The sequence below is a fragment of the Gracilinanus agilis genome, chromosome 1, assembly GCF_016433145.1.
Source record: "Gracilinanus agilis isolate LMUSP501 chromosome 1, AgileGrace, whole genome shotgun sequence".
Taxonomy (NCBI): Eukaryota; Metazoa; Chordata; class Mammalia; order Didelphimorphia; family Didelphidae; genus Gracilinanus; species Gracilinanus agilis.
In genome coordinates, this window is record NC_058130.1 from 204,316,605 (window position 1) to 204,329,092 (window position 12,488).

Genomic DNA, 12,488 nt, shown 5'->3' on the forward strand with positions numbered 1-12,488 from the left:
TCATTCTTCTTCTCAATTCTTGCTCTTTGGTGTCCCCTGCAGGATCATTTGTCTTATTTTCACTTTGTTGGTCGGATAATGGGTCTGGCTGTGTTCCATGGACACTACATCAATGGAGGTTTCACAGTTCCTTTCTACAAACAGCTGCTGGGAAAACCCATTCAGCTATCAGATTTGGAATCAGTTGACCCCGAGCTACACAAGAGCTTAGTTTGGATTTTGTAAGTACTGTGAATTTGCAGACTATTAAAGTCCAAGGCTCTCTTCTTAATGGAACAGGTAGCACTTTTCATGGATTTCTTTTGATCTCTGAGATGACACTCAAGAGAAAGGAGAAAAAGAATAGGTGTGTATAGGAGAAAATGAAAAAGAAACGTATAATAGATGTATTATAATACATCTATATGTATATAATAATAATAATAAATGTCAAAAGAAAAAATACTAGGGCAGCTAGGTTAGCATAGTGGATAGAGGGCCAGATCTGGAGGAAGACCTGGGTTCAAATGTGACCCTGGCCAAGTCACTTAACCCCAGTTGCCTAGCCTTTACTGTTCTTCTGCCTTGGAATTGACACTTCATATCCATTCTAATCCAGAAGGTAAGGATTAAAACAACAAAAAATTGATACTAAGAAGGTGATATATGGGTTTAAAAATTATTTTGCCTAAATACTTGATGGTTAATACTTGCTGATATTTAATCAGATTTTTCTAGGTTACAGTCTAGTTTCTTCTCCTTTTATTGATATACTGTGTTTAATAATCCACAATGACTAAAACTGTACCCTAGCTTTTCAGTGCCATGGTACATATCCAGTTACCAAAGGGATAGAATATAAGGAGCCAGGGGGCTCAAGTGGGTTTGAATCCCAGCTCCAGCCCTCCCTGCCATGGGACCATGAGCTAGCTACTGACTTAACTTCTCTGAGGCCCAGCTTCCTCAGCTATAAAATGTGAATAAGGCTGACTACTTCAGCATGTTGTGAGGAAAGCACTTTGTAAATCCTAAAGCAGTATGCAAATGCAAGCAATTGTTATTTCAGTAAAGCTCATGAAATTCTCAAAGCAAAATTCATTTTTACTTGCTGATTTGCCCAAATATATGAGTATTTCATAAAAATAGAGAGTTCTCAGCTTCCATAGTAGTGATTGCCTATTTGTATACTTGGGGTAGCAAATGAGTTTGGACTGGAATCACAGATTCATTCATTTGCTACCCCTGTATATGAGAGCATGTCTCATTTCACATTTTTCCATTTGAACTGTAATTTGGTAGTAATGGGAATCAGGAAAGAAAGCATCCACCTGGAAGTGTTTCATTTTTAAACCCAGCTTTAATTTTAGCATACCGCACTAGATATAATAAAAAAAATCAAATTCTAACTTTTAAAAGGTTTTTTGAGCCTGGCAAATTTGAATAGTCCGTTGCTTAAAAGTGCATTTTCCTGGCTGAGAAACAGTATTAAAATGTTTATTTTCACAATGTGGCAGCCCCTCTCAACTCATTCACACACTACCTCTTCAGCATTTAAGCTAAACTATATTAATTTTCACTTGTTGATAAGTGACTTTGTAGATGTGTTCTACAATTTTTTTCACTTAGTGATCTAGCATAACCTTTTATAAATGAAAACTGAAGTCCAGCAAGATTGTAAATTGCTCAGAGTCACAATTAATATTGGATCTGACATTAGAACCCAATTCCTGCTCTCCATATCTGGTGTTCTTTCCCCAGTCTTATACAGCCTTGTGAGTATTGTTTTCCAGTTAAATTAAACTCCATAAGAGACAAGTATTGATTTTTTTTATAATACTCTGCACCTGTGCTCAATAAAAGGGATTGTTTTCTCCTTTTCCTCCTGATTCTGTCACTTAAAATTATGCTTTATAGTGATAATGGCCTAACTAAGATATACTTTTTTGACTTTGACAGAGAGAATGACATCACTCCTGTGTTGGATCATACTTTCTGTGTAGAACATAATGCTTTTGGGAGGATTCTTCAGCATGAGCTCAAACCAAATGGTAGAAATGTTCCTGTTACAGAGGAGAACAAGAAAGAATATGTCCGGTAATACCCGCAGGATCATCAGTCCAGCAACAAATACACATTGGGCACCTAAAGGGTGCATGGAATTGTCTGAATCCCTTTTTACAAAGTTTAGATTAGACCAGGTCCCTGCCCTCAAGGAGCTTATGATATCATGAAACAAGCCACAGCTCTAGTTGAGGTCTGAGTGCCCCTCCTAATCTTATTTCCATAGAATCCTCTTTACCGGAAGATACCTCAAGAGGTCTTGGGATCCAGCACCCTGTGGGCCTGTGATAGCCCTGCCTAGCAAGGCCCTAAAGTGAACAACACTTCATCCATGCCCCAGAGAGAGGGTCAGCATGGGGAAAAGATTTCTCAGGGGCTGTTGAATTAGCACCCATGTGGGAAGGAAGGACACAGATTTCTATGTCCCAGCAAAGTCTTACTGGAAGGTAGACTTCCCAGGGGTAACCTCACATACCAATACCACATTTGTTTCCATTGTGACGTTAATCCCCTCAGTCAAAGGCAGGTTACTAGAATGACACAAGGCAAAGAACCACATGCTCTGCTGCTCTTGCAGCCTGTTTTTCTGCCTCTTACTCAAGGTAAATCATAGAAACCGTCATTTTGGAGGGATTCAGGGAAGTGTTTTTAAAGGTCATTCATCTGTCCTCAAGCTGTAGTGTAGGTGCATGTTTTTCTCTTGGTGCTATTTTTTTATATGGTTATGTTTTTATATAAATGAACTTAGAAATGTCAGGGCAAAGCTATAGCAACTGCTGTTAAAACCAGGTTAGTTTCTGTAGTTCAATTCAACTTAACCAATTGGAAATGTGTAAGTAAATAACATCGTTGTAATCTGACAGTTCAACTAGTTATTGCCAAACTTTGTGGGGAAGAGGTAGAGCTTCTACCTGCAGTGCTTGCTTTTATCAGTTCTGACATCACTTTGTCAAATTTTCCATAACTGTCAAATGTAGAAAAAAATCATTCTTTCCTACACTGTTTTGTACTGCTTCCAATTTGGGACTTTTTCCTATTTCAGGTTGTATGTAAATTGGAGGTTTATGAGAGGAATCGAGGCTCAGTTCCTAGCACTTCAGAAAGGATTTAATGAGCTCATCCCCCAACACTTACTAAAGCCTTTTGACCAGAAGGAGCTTGAGGTATGCATGTTATTCTCTAATCTAAACAATGGACCAAGTGATGGCATTGATAAGTAAAAAGGGAGAACTAAGTGGCTCAGTGGATAGAGCACCAGGCCTGGAGTCAGGTGGACCTGGATCCAAATCTGGCCTCAGATACTTTCTAGCTCTAATCCTGGGCAAGCCACTTATTCCCCTTTGCCTAGCCTTACCACTCTCCTGCCTTAGAACCAATACACAGTATAGATTCTAAAGCAGAAAGTAAGGGTCTTAAAAAAAGAAAGTATACAGAACAAGGTTGGTGGTTCTTTACTGATTTATTTTTTGATCTTACTTGGAATTGGTACCGATCTCATATTCCAGTGCTACAGTAGCCCAAAAATGGGTATAAATGGTTATATTTCTGCAGATGATAACAAGGTCAGCTATATGTATTAGCCCTAAATTGAGGCAATTAATTTAAGCCAACAATCTATCCAAAGAATTTTAAGGTATTCATTTGTTTTAATTATTACAACCTCTAGCATGGAAAAATCTTAAGATATCTTCTCTTTGTGGGCTTGAAATTGCCCTCTTAGTCAAGAAAGTATCTTCACTCTGATGAAAGTCTCATTACAATTTAAATCCATACAAGTGTGGAAATGGAAAAGTGGTCAGAGTCCTCTTTTATATCAAAAATATTTGGGTATAGAAAATGTTACCTTTAGCTTTTTGTGCTTCAGGAAAATGAGAGATTATGTGGCATCTTGAGCACAGGCACACTTGTTATTTCACTATAATTGCTACATAACAACTCTTATTTTTTCATTCTTGCAAATGTATTATTTCCACTGAATCCTTATATCACTGTTCCATGTAGGTAACTTCTTGATGAAACTGTCTGGTATCTTGTAGGTATGGATCTTGGACAGGGGCCAGCTTAGAGAAGAGAGAAACTAAAAGGCAGCAGTTAATGGATCAATTAACTCCATCCTCTGCAAAAAGTTTTTCCTATTATGGCCAGTTGACACTCCTAAGCACATCCTGCTGTCCAATCCTTCTGACAGCTTGTAGCATTTGAAATGGTGATGTTTGTTTATTGTGCCACTCCATCCCATATTCATTGTCTCCTCAAAGAGGACTGACTATGCCCCTAAAAGATCCAGCTCCCACCTATTGCTTCTTCAAAATAACATTCTGTATGACAGTTGGATACAAATACAGAATCTATTTAGACATGTCTATCTTTGAAGTTCCTCTTTGGAAATAGCCTAGCATTCACAAGCAATTGGCAATTTTTTTAAACCTTCACTTTCCGTCTTAGAATCCATACTAAGTATTGGTTTCAAGGCAGAAGAGCTGTTAAGGGCTAAGCAATGAGAGTTAAGTGGCATGCCCAGGATAGCACACCTGGAAAGTGTTTGAGTTCAGATATGAACCCAGGACCTCCCATCTCTAGGCCTGGCTCTCAATCCACTGAGCCACCTCACTGACCCCTTTGCTTATTATTAATAATGGAACACTTACCAACTCATGTATGATTCTGTGAATTTTGCTAATTCATAATAACAATACTTGGTGCCATTATGTATTAAGGTTTGGAAGTCAGTAACTTGTTTTCTTTCCCATTTGTGATATAATTTCCATATCTTCTCCATTTTCCCTTTCTTCTATGACAGTGCTCCCTTGAAGGCTACTCTGGCTACTCTGTTTTTTTCTTCTTACTCTTTATGCTTTGTGATGCTTAGTTGTTCCTCGTACACTCTGATCATTTCTCCCTTGATATTCCATAAGCACCTCAAACTCGCTTTGTTCCACCTTGTCCAGTGTCTCTTTGTATGGTGATCTCAACTCAGCTACTAAGAGAGCAACTGTGCTCTCCCCTAGATATGGGCCCATAGCATGTTTCCATTTTACTAACATTAGTCTTTGGAAAACAGATGGATTATGATGATGCGTGTGTGGTAGAACCAATATTCAGTTTTGCTACTTAAATCAGTTTAGTTCCTGTTTATTTGAATATGACGGTTTTCAATTCCACATTTAAAAATTGACCATTTATAACCTTGAATAACTTCAACAAACATGAACATTTCCACGTGCTTCTTAGAATAGGATGGGAATTACACATGAAACAAAGATTATTAAATATAGCATTTTAAAGTATGTATTAAATGAAATACAGTAATACCAATAATGCCCTATCTGTGCCCCCTTCTGAACTCCTCCTTTCTCTTCAGTATTTTTAAATATTTTGTCACTTTCTTTCCTTCCTTCCTTCCTTCCTTCCTTCCTTCCTTCCTTCCTTCCTTCCTTCCTCTCTCCTCCCTTTTGTTTGTTTTGTAGCTAAACACATACACATGCTCCTCTCCACCAAAAATAAAAACCTTCCCTTGTTAACAGAAGTGTAGTCAAGTGGGAGCAGCTAGATGACAAAGTGGATAAAGTTCAGGCCTGGAGTCAGGAAGACCTGAGTTCAGACTGACATCAGGCACTTACTATCTATGTGATACTGGGCAAGTCACTTAACCCTATTCATCTCTGTTTCCTTCTCTTTCCAGTGAACTGGAGAAGAAAATGGCAAACCACTCCAGTATCTTTGCCAAGAAAACCCCTTAAGGGATCACAAAGACTCAGAAACTACAGGAAAAAAAAAACTTAAAGAACATCACGATAGTTAAAACAAATTCCAATGTTGTTTATACCTGAAAATGCATGTCTTGTTGTGCATATACAAACCATCACTTTTCTGCCAAGAGGCAGAATCCTGTTTCATCATGAGTCTTCTCGAGTCCTGACATTATTGTAATTCTACATTTATGATACTCTTATGATGTTTGGAGCCCTGGGGTTGACACAAAGTATAAGTCAGAAACAAGCGCTGACTCCCAAGAGCTTACTGTCCCTATACAAATAATTATATTGCATTAGGGAGTCACAGAATAAAAGGATGTAGTATAAGGTCCAGGAAGGAACACTACCAACAGCAGCGAGGGTCAAGGGCTGCTTCATGGAGGAACTAGCATTTGGGAGCAAAATTCTTGACCAGATGATTTCATTTTGGAGTCAAGTTTAGTTCTTTGGGGATCTCTTAGCACATCATTTTACTTTTGCTGTTTTAAGTGATCCTCTTTTAACATCTTCACAGCTCATAATAGGAGGCCTGGATAAAATAGATCTGAATGATTGGAAGTCAAATACCCGTCTCAAGCATTGCATGGCAGACAGCAATATTGTAAAGTGGTTCTGGCAGGCGGTCGAGACATTCGATGAAGAAAGGAGAGCCAGGTTGTTGCAGTTTGTCACTGGTTCAACACGAGTTCCTCTTCAAGGCTTCAAAGCTTTACAAGGTGACTGATGTGTGGGCTGGGGTCATAGGAGTCATTTATCAATTTAGTCATTTTTTTCTTTTTAAGTCCTTGGCATGAAGAGCTGGAACCTGGGATCTGTATTTGTTTTACACATTATCTTTTTTCAATTTAATATTTTTTTTTGTTAATAACTGAAAGCTAGCTAGACCTGGAGATGGGAGGTCCTGCATTCAAATCTGGCCTCAAACACTTTCTGACTGTGTGACCCTGGGCAAGTTACTTGATTCCTATTGCTTAACCTACTACTCTTCTGCCTTGGAGCTGATACTTGGCATCAATTCTAAGATAGAAAGTAAGGTTTTATTGTTTATTTTTTTAATGGTTAGAACTGCTGTATATAGTAGATTGACAGGTGCCAAGCACTGTGCTATCAGGTCTGGACTGTGACCAAATACAGGAATATTCCCACTAAGAAGGAAGCAAGACTTCCCCTGGTAATAGAATTATAGAGTCATGTGGCCAATGAAAGTTCCAAAAGTCTACTAGTCCATTCCTTTGGTTTCCAGAGAAATTTCCCACAATGTCAGGCAGAAAAGGGATCTTAGAGATCATTTAGTCCCAGCATTTTTGCACATATGACTCACAGCAAATTAATAGCAGATGAGACACCTTATGTCTGTTGACTCTGTGGTGCTGAGTTCATTATGCCCCTCGGCCCATGATTATTGTGTTTTTAGAAGTCTTGAGGAAGATTCTAGAACTATATTTTGTAATTGAGTTGTTGCTCAATAAATAATTCATTGTCGGGGCATCTGGGTGGCTCAGTGGGTTGTGAGCCAGACCTAGAGATGAGAGGTCCTAGGTTCAGATCTGATCTCAGACATTTCCTAGCTGGATGAGTCACTTAACCCCTATTGTCTAGCTCTTACTGCTCTTCTGCCTTGGAGCATTTACACAGTAGTGATTCTAAAAGGTAGGAGTTTAAAAAATAATAATAATAATTCTTTGTCAGAGGGATCAAAACCCTTTCCTGCTGGTTTGATGGATTTGTTCTTTTAACTTATATGAGCATGAAGGTTAATGATATTTCTTTATATGGAACTGAGCTAACAGAAAAGGTTTCAGTTGGTTCAGTGGATTAAGGCACCAGACCTGGTTCAAAATTTAGCCTCAGATATTTCCTAGCTGTGTGACCCTGAGCAAATCACTTAATGCTCACTGCCTAACCTTTTTTACTTTTCCACCTTGAAACCAACATACAGTATTGGTTCTAAGACAGATAAAGGTTTTTTGAGTGTTTTTTTTTTTAAAGAAAAATAAGAAAAAATTTCAAAATTATAAGAAAGGTCCTTTTGATATACATTTTTTTTAATGCCTAAGGTACAGGTAGAAATAGTACTAAGGCATATAAAAGGAAGCGAAATGAATGAAGTAGCATATAGCTTGTGCCTTTTTCAGTGATAACACATGTATTTTTTATTTATTTATACCTACTTCCCACTACTATAGCCTAGAGCCTCATTTTAGACAAAATGAGCAAATCAAAGAACAAATGATTAATCTTAGTTAAGCTCAGGCATTGCTCAGGAATCCTACTTCCTGTTTTTACAGCTTCTTCGTAGGGGATTCCCAAAGCTATATATCTCACCTTCATTTCTCTTCTGAGTTTGTCCCGTATTTCAAACTGCCTGGAAGATACCTCTTCCTGAATGTCCCATTAGCATCTCAATATAACCAGAATGATATTTTCCCCAATACATGACTTTTTTATTGATAACACCTCTATCCTTCCCATTTCACCTGTGCTTTCATCCTTAGAGTCATCCTTGGCCTTTCTGTCTTCCTCAGTGCCCACATCTAGGCAGTGAGTGAGTATTGACATGTGTGTGCTAGGAGCCAAAGAAAGGCAAGACCAGTTCCCTAGATGATTTATTTGCAGTCATTTGTGGCAAAGAAGGCAGACGTTACCTGAGTTATCCTGTATATTTATCCTTTTTTCCAAAGAGGACTTTTCCTCACATGATAACAGTTCTGTTGTGCCAATCTCACATACTATTAATCCAGGCCATGGTTAAAAGTGCCAAAGTTGAAGGTCGTGTTTATCAGCTTGAGAAAGAATATGTCAAGAAATCAAAAGCACTTGATTCAAGAATAAAATAGTTCAGTGGACAGAACTCAGTTCTTTGAACAAAGCCAGACATGCAGAGATGGACAGGAAATTTTTTTTTAGAGACCTGTTTTCTGAAAGTCTTCAATGTATTAGTGGCCTCCAGATGACCAGCATAATGGTCACCTAGGGACACTTTTGAACACATAATGACAAGTAGAGTGAGAGGAAAATTGAGTCAAGAATTCTCCTCTTTGAAAGCTTTTACTACCAAAGATTGTCAAAAATAGCTCTTGAGGAAGAAATCACAATGTTTATATTACACCATTGGCCGTTCTGAACACTTTGACAGCATTCCTATAATTATAACCCCATGTTCTCTGTTAGAGTTCCCAAAAGGCTCTGACAGTTTGGCACAGTAGAAGAAGGAGCACTAGACTGGGAATCAGGAGGCCTGAGTTTTATTTTCTAGCTGATCCCCTTGAATAGGGGATTTATCCTCTCTGAGACTGATTTTTTTATGTAAAATGAAATCAATGGACCAAATGATCAATAACATCCCTTTTGTCCCTAAAATTCACTGGTTCAGTGTTTCAAAAGTCATCCATATATCAAGAGCCTTAATATTCCTGAAAGGCCAGTGGAATTTGTTCTACCCTGAGCAGTGCAATTATTAAAGCGGGTAGGAGAAGGGAAATAGTTGGAGTGTTTCTCACAGTTTTATTTTTTTAGAAGGAAGGTGGGAGAATAATTTTAGAAGGAAATCAACCCGTGGTACTCAATGAGATGTCAGTCTTTGAGAGGTTTCAGACTGAACTCTCACATGATGACTTCCTAAAATTTCTAGCATTTGGCAACTATCCCCACTGTTTATTCCAAGTCTAAACTGACCTGATAACCTGGTAGATGTTTGAACTTCCTGCCAGGTTGTTTGGTCCATGCACAGTTATCTGTTTGTCTGCTAGCCTCAGGCCTTCATTAACAGCCATAGGATTGAGAAATGGCATAAATTTGTCTCTGAAGTACATTAACTAGAATGTCGGTTTGTAAGGTTCTACAGGCGCGGCAGGACCCAGGCTATTTACCATCCACTTGATAGATGCAAATACAGACAACCTTCCTAAGGCTCACACCTGGTAAGAGCAAAGATGTGCATGGATTTTTAAAGTCTTAAGTATATTCTGGAAATTGGTAAGCATTCACTCTTGTTAAAGAGTAACTGAGTGAAAAGACCATTCCCATTCCCTTTTCTATATGTAATACTTGGTATTTCATTGACAAATCTCTGATCTTCATTGCCAACAATGTTTTCTTTGAGAATGGGAAATGGTAGATGGAATGGTGACTTTTTTGCCAATCAAACGGGCTAAGAAATATGAACAGTGAGGGAAATATGCCCCAGGTTTTTGTTGTTTGTTTTTAGAAACAACAAAAGGGACAGCTAGGTGCCTCACTGAGGACTTGCAGCTGCCAGGCCTCTGGAGACAGGCAGTTCTGGGTTCAAATATGGCTTAGACACTTCCTAGCTCTGTGACCCTGGTCAAGTCACTTAACCCCATTATCTAGATCTTACCTTTCCATTCTGCCTTGGAACCAGTACTTAGTGAAAGAAAACATTCAAAAGGTTGGGGGGGAGAGGGGCGTTGTCATAACAATGTAGCTTGTTCTAATTCGATTGTATTCTATTTTGAAGACCTTGAATTTTGTTTTACTGTGTATCAGTAAGAAAACATCACAGTAGAAACAAACCTGCTTTATTGGGAGTTGGGGAATATGCCCTGACTTCTTTCCCATCCCTCTGGAGAGATGTGATTATTATCCCTAGGAATTGTAATATTCCAATATTATTATTCCTAACTCTGTCATTCCCACAGCTAATAGAGCGGTAAGAAGGGCCTCCTCATATCCTCAAGACTTACCATATACCTGTGCTAATCTGTTGTCTTTCTGTCTGGTTGCCCTAGCTTTAATCGGATTGACATTCCGCCTTATGAGTCTTATGAAAAGCTTTACGAGAAGCTGCTGACAGCTGTAGAAGAGACTTGTGGGTTTGCCGTGGAGTGAAGAGGAGACCAAAGGAAATGGATATGAGCTCATGGACCCCTGATGTAAAGCTTAGAAGCTTTCTGTGGGCCTCCTGCTAGGCTGGCTGAGGCTTTGGAACACTTAGACAGCCCTGGGGAAAGGGTTGTCTTCCCTCCTTTTTGGGGGGGAGGGACTTTTGTCGGTGGCTCCTACCCATACTTTCCTCCTTTATTACAATACCCTCTCTCCCCTTCCATCACCCATCCAATAAAATACAGCCAAGTTCAACATTTGGCTTTGGTTACACAGGATATTCTGCTAGACATGTAACACATATTGTGATAGGGTCAATGACCTGTGGTCTTTTATAGGAGCATCAACCTACAGTTAGGTAATGGAGCTTGGTTTAACTGAGGACTTGCAGCTGGTAGGTGCACTCAGCTGTTCTGTCTCAAAGCCTCCTCGAGGTTCCCTTTGAGTTCAGTAGCTGCAGATATCTGACCAGAGCTGAAATTCCAAATTGCACACCGTAGCAGGCCGTTATGAAAGGATAACCAATTAATTTCTAACTGAAAATAAAACTGCATAGTGTATGCATACTGAATGACAGAAAGAAACGGCTAAAACTCTGCCATAGCCAGAAGCTCTAGGTAACAAAGGTGGTTCACCTTGGGAAGGACAAAGGAATCCAGGCAGCTTTTTCTGAAGGCTCGAGGGAGTTCTTTTGGGGGGTACTTATTAAAACTTTTTTGCACATGGGAACAATTTTCTTTCTTCTGAAGAGGGCCTTGTCCCTTATGTCTGTCCAGTTTCAAATGTTTTTCCAGTAAAAACACCACCTAGTGGAGCTTGTATGAGGAACAGACCAAGTATCCAACCTAACCAATTAATCCCCAACCTGTGATTTCCATACCGCCATTTTACCTGATAGAGCAACCATTGTATGACTTGAAATTGTAACAGATTTTTTTTTGTTGTTGTTGAGGAAATTGCTAAAAGCTAAACTGTGGAACAAAGTTCGGTTCTTAAAAGTCATTGGCCTTTTGAAAGGCAGCTTGGAAGGGAGTGGGAAAAGGAGGTGACAAAGTCTGTCTAATTTGATTTTAAAAATTATCACAAAGATTTAAAGCTGTCATCAGCAAAGATGAGATGATTTCACAGTGCTACATCTCTCTGCCCCCCCCCCCCCCCCCCCAGTGTCTTAAGCTAACAAAGGTTGGTGCTCATTTCGCTTGCCAAGACAGCTTCCCTCTCAAAGGAAGACCAATGCAAGTTCAGGCTATAAGTTGCTAACAGTTTTCCCAATTTGCACAAAAGATCAGACAGTATTTTTTTTTTAATGGCATGATTTCAGAAAGCTATAATTTCAATTAAAAACAGCAGATCTGATTGTATAGGGTATTTTCGTTTATTTTATTTTTGGCAAGTCCAGGGGTAATTCATTAGCAAGATATTTTGCAGCTGTTCAGTATACAAGTTAAAGCCCTGTGATTCAGCTGTAGGTCTGAGATGAATTAGAAAACACCTTCTGTGGAATATTCTACTTTATCCTTTACCCCTTCCCCTATAAACATAAAAGGCATTGGCATTGCCAGTAATTCTAAACTGTAACAGAACAGTTCATAAACTGTGATAAGCAATTATCTACTCTTCCAAATCCTGATAGATTTTTTTTTTCTGTTGTCTTTCTATCTGAGTGAATTTGTGAGTTAACATAGAGAATGGAAGGAACTCAGTGATATGAAAGTGTACCATATTTTTCAAGTCTGGTTTGCATATTTTGGAGAGGAATTTTGTAGCAGGATTTGGACAGTTGCTCCCTTCAGTTTGGTTCCAGGACCTTTGCAACAGTTTTGGACCACTGAAATTCTTCAGAAGCTGAAA

General features: G+C 38.9%; 1 protein-coding gene across 1 annotated transcript in view; it reads left to right on the forward strand.

Annotated features, from left to right (window-relative positions):
- Positions 1 to 10,964, forward strand: part of SMURF1 (SMAD specific E3 ubiquitin protein ligase 1) — a 117,413-nt gene extending 106,449 nt beyond the window's left edge. The window contains exons 14-19 of the mRNA XM_044678733.1: positions 43 to 221; positions 1,936 to 2,073; positions 3,083 to 3,203; positions 6,310 to 6,511; positions 9,640 to 9,715; positions 10,544 to 10,964. Of these exons, the coding sequence (XP_044534668.1) occupies positions 43 to 221; positions 1,936 to 2,073; positions 3,083 to 3,203; positions 6,310 to 6,511; positions 9,640 to 9,715; positions 10,544 to 10,643 (816 nt within the window). The 3' untranslated portion in view covers positions 10,644 to 10,964. The remainder of the gene's footprint in view (positions 1 to 42; positions 222 to 1,935; positions 2,074 to 3,082; positions 3,204 to 6,309; positions 6,512 to 9,639; positions 9,716 to 10,543) is intronic.
- The last annotated feature ends 1,524 nt before the right edge of the window (positions 10,965 to 12,488 follow it).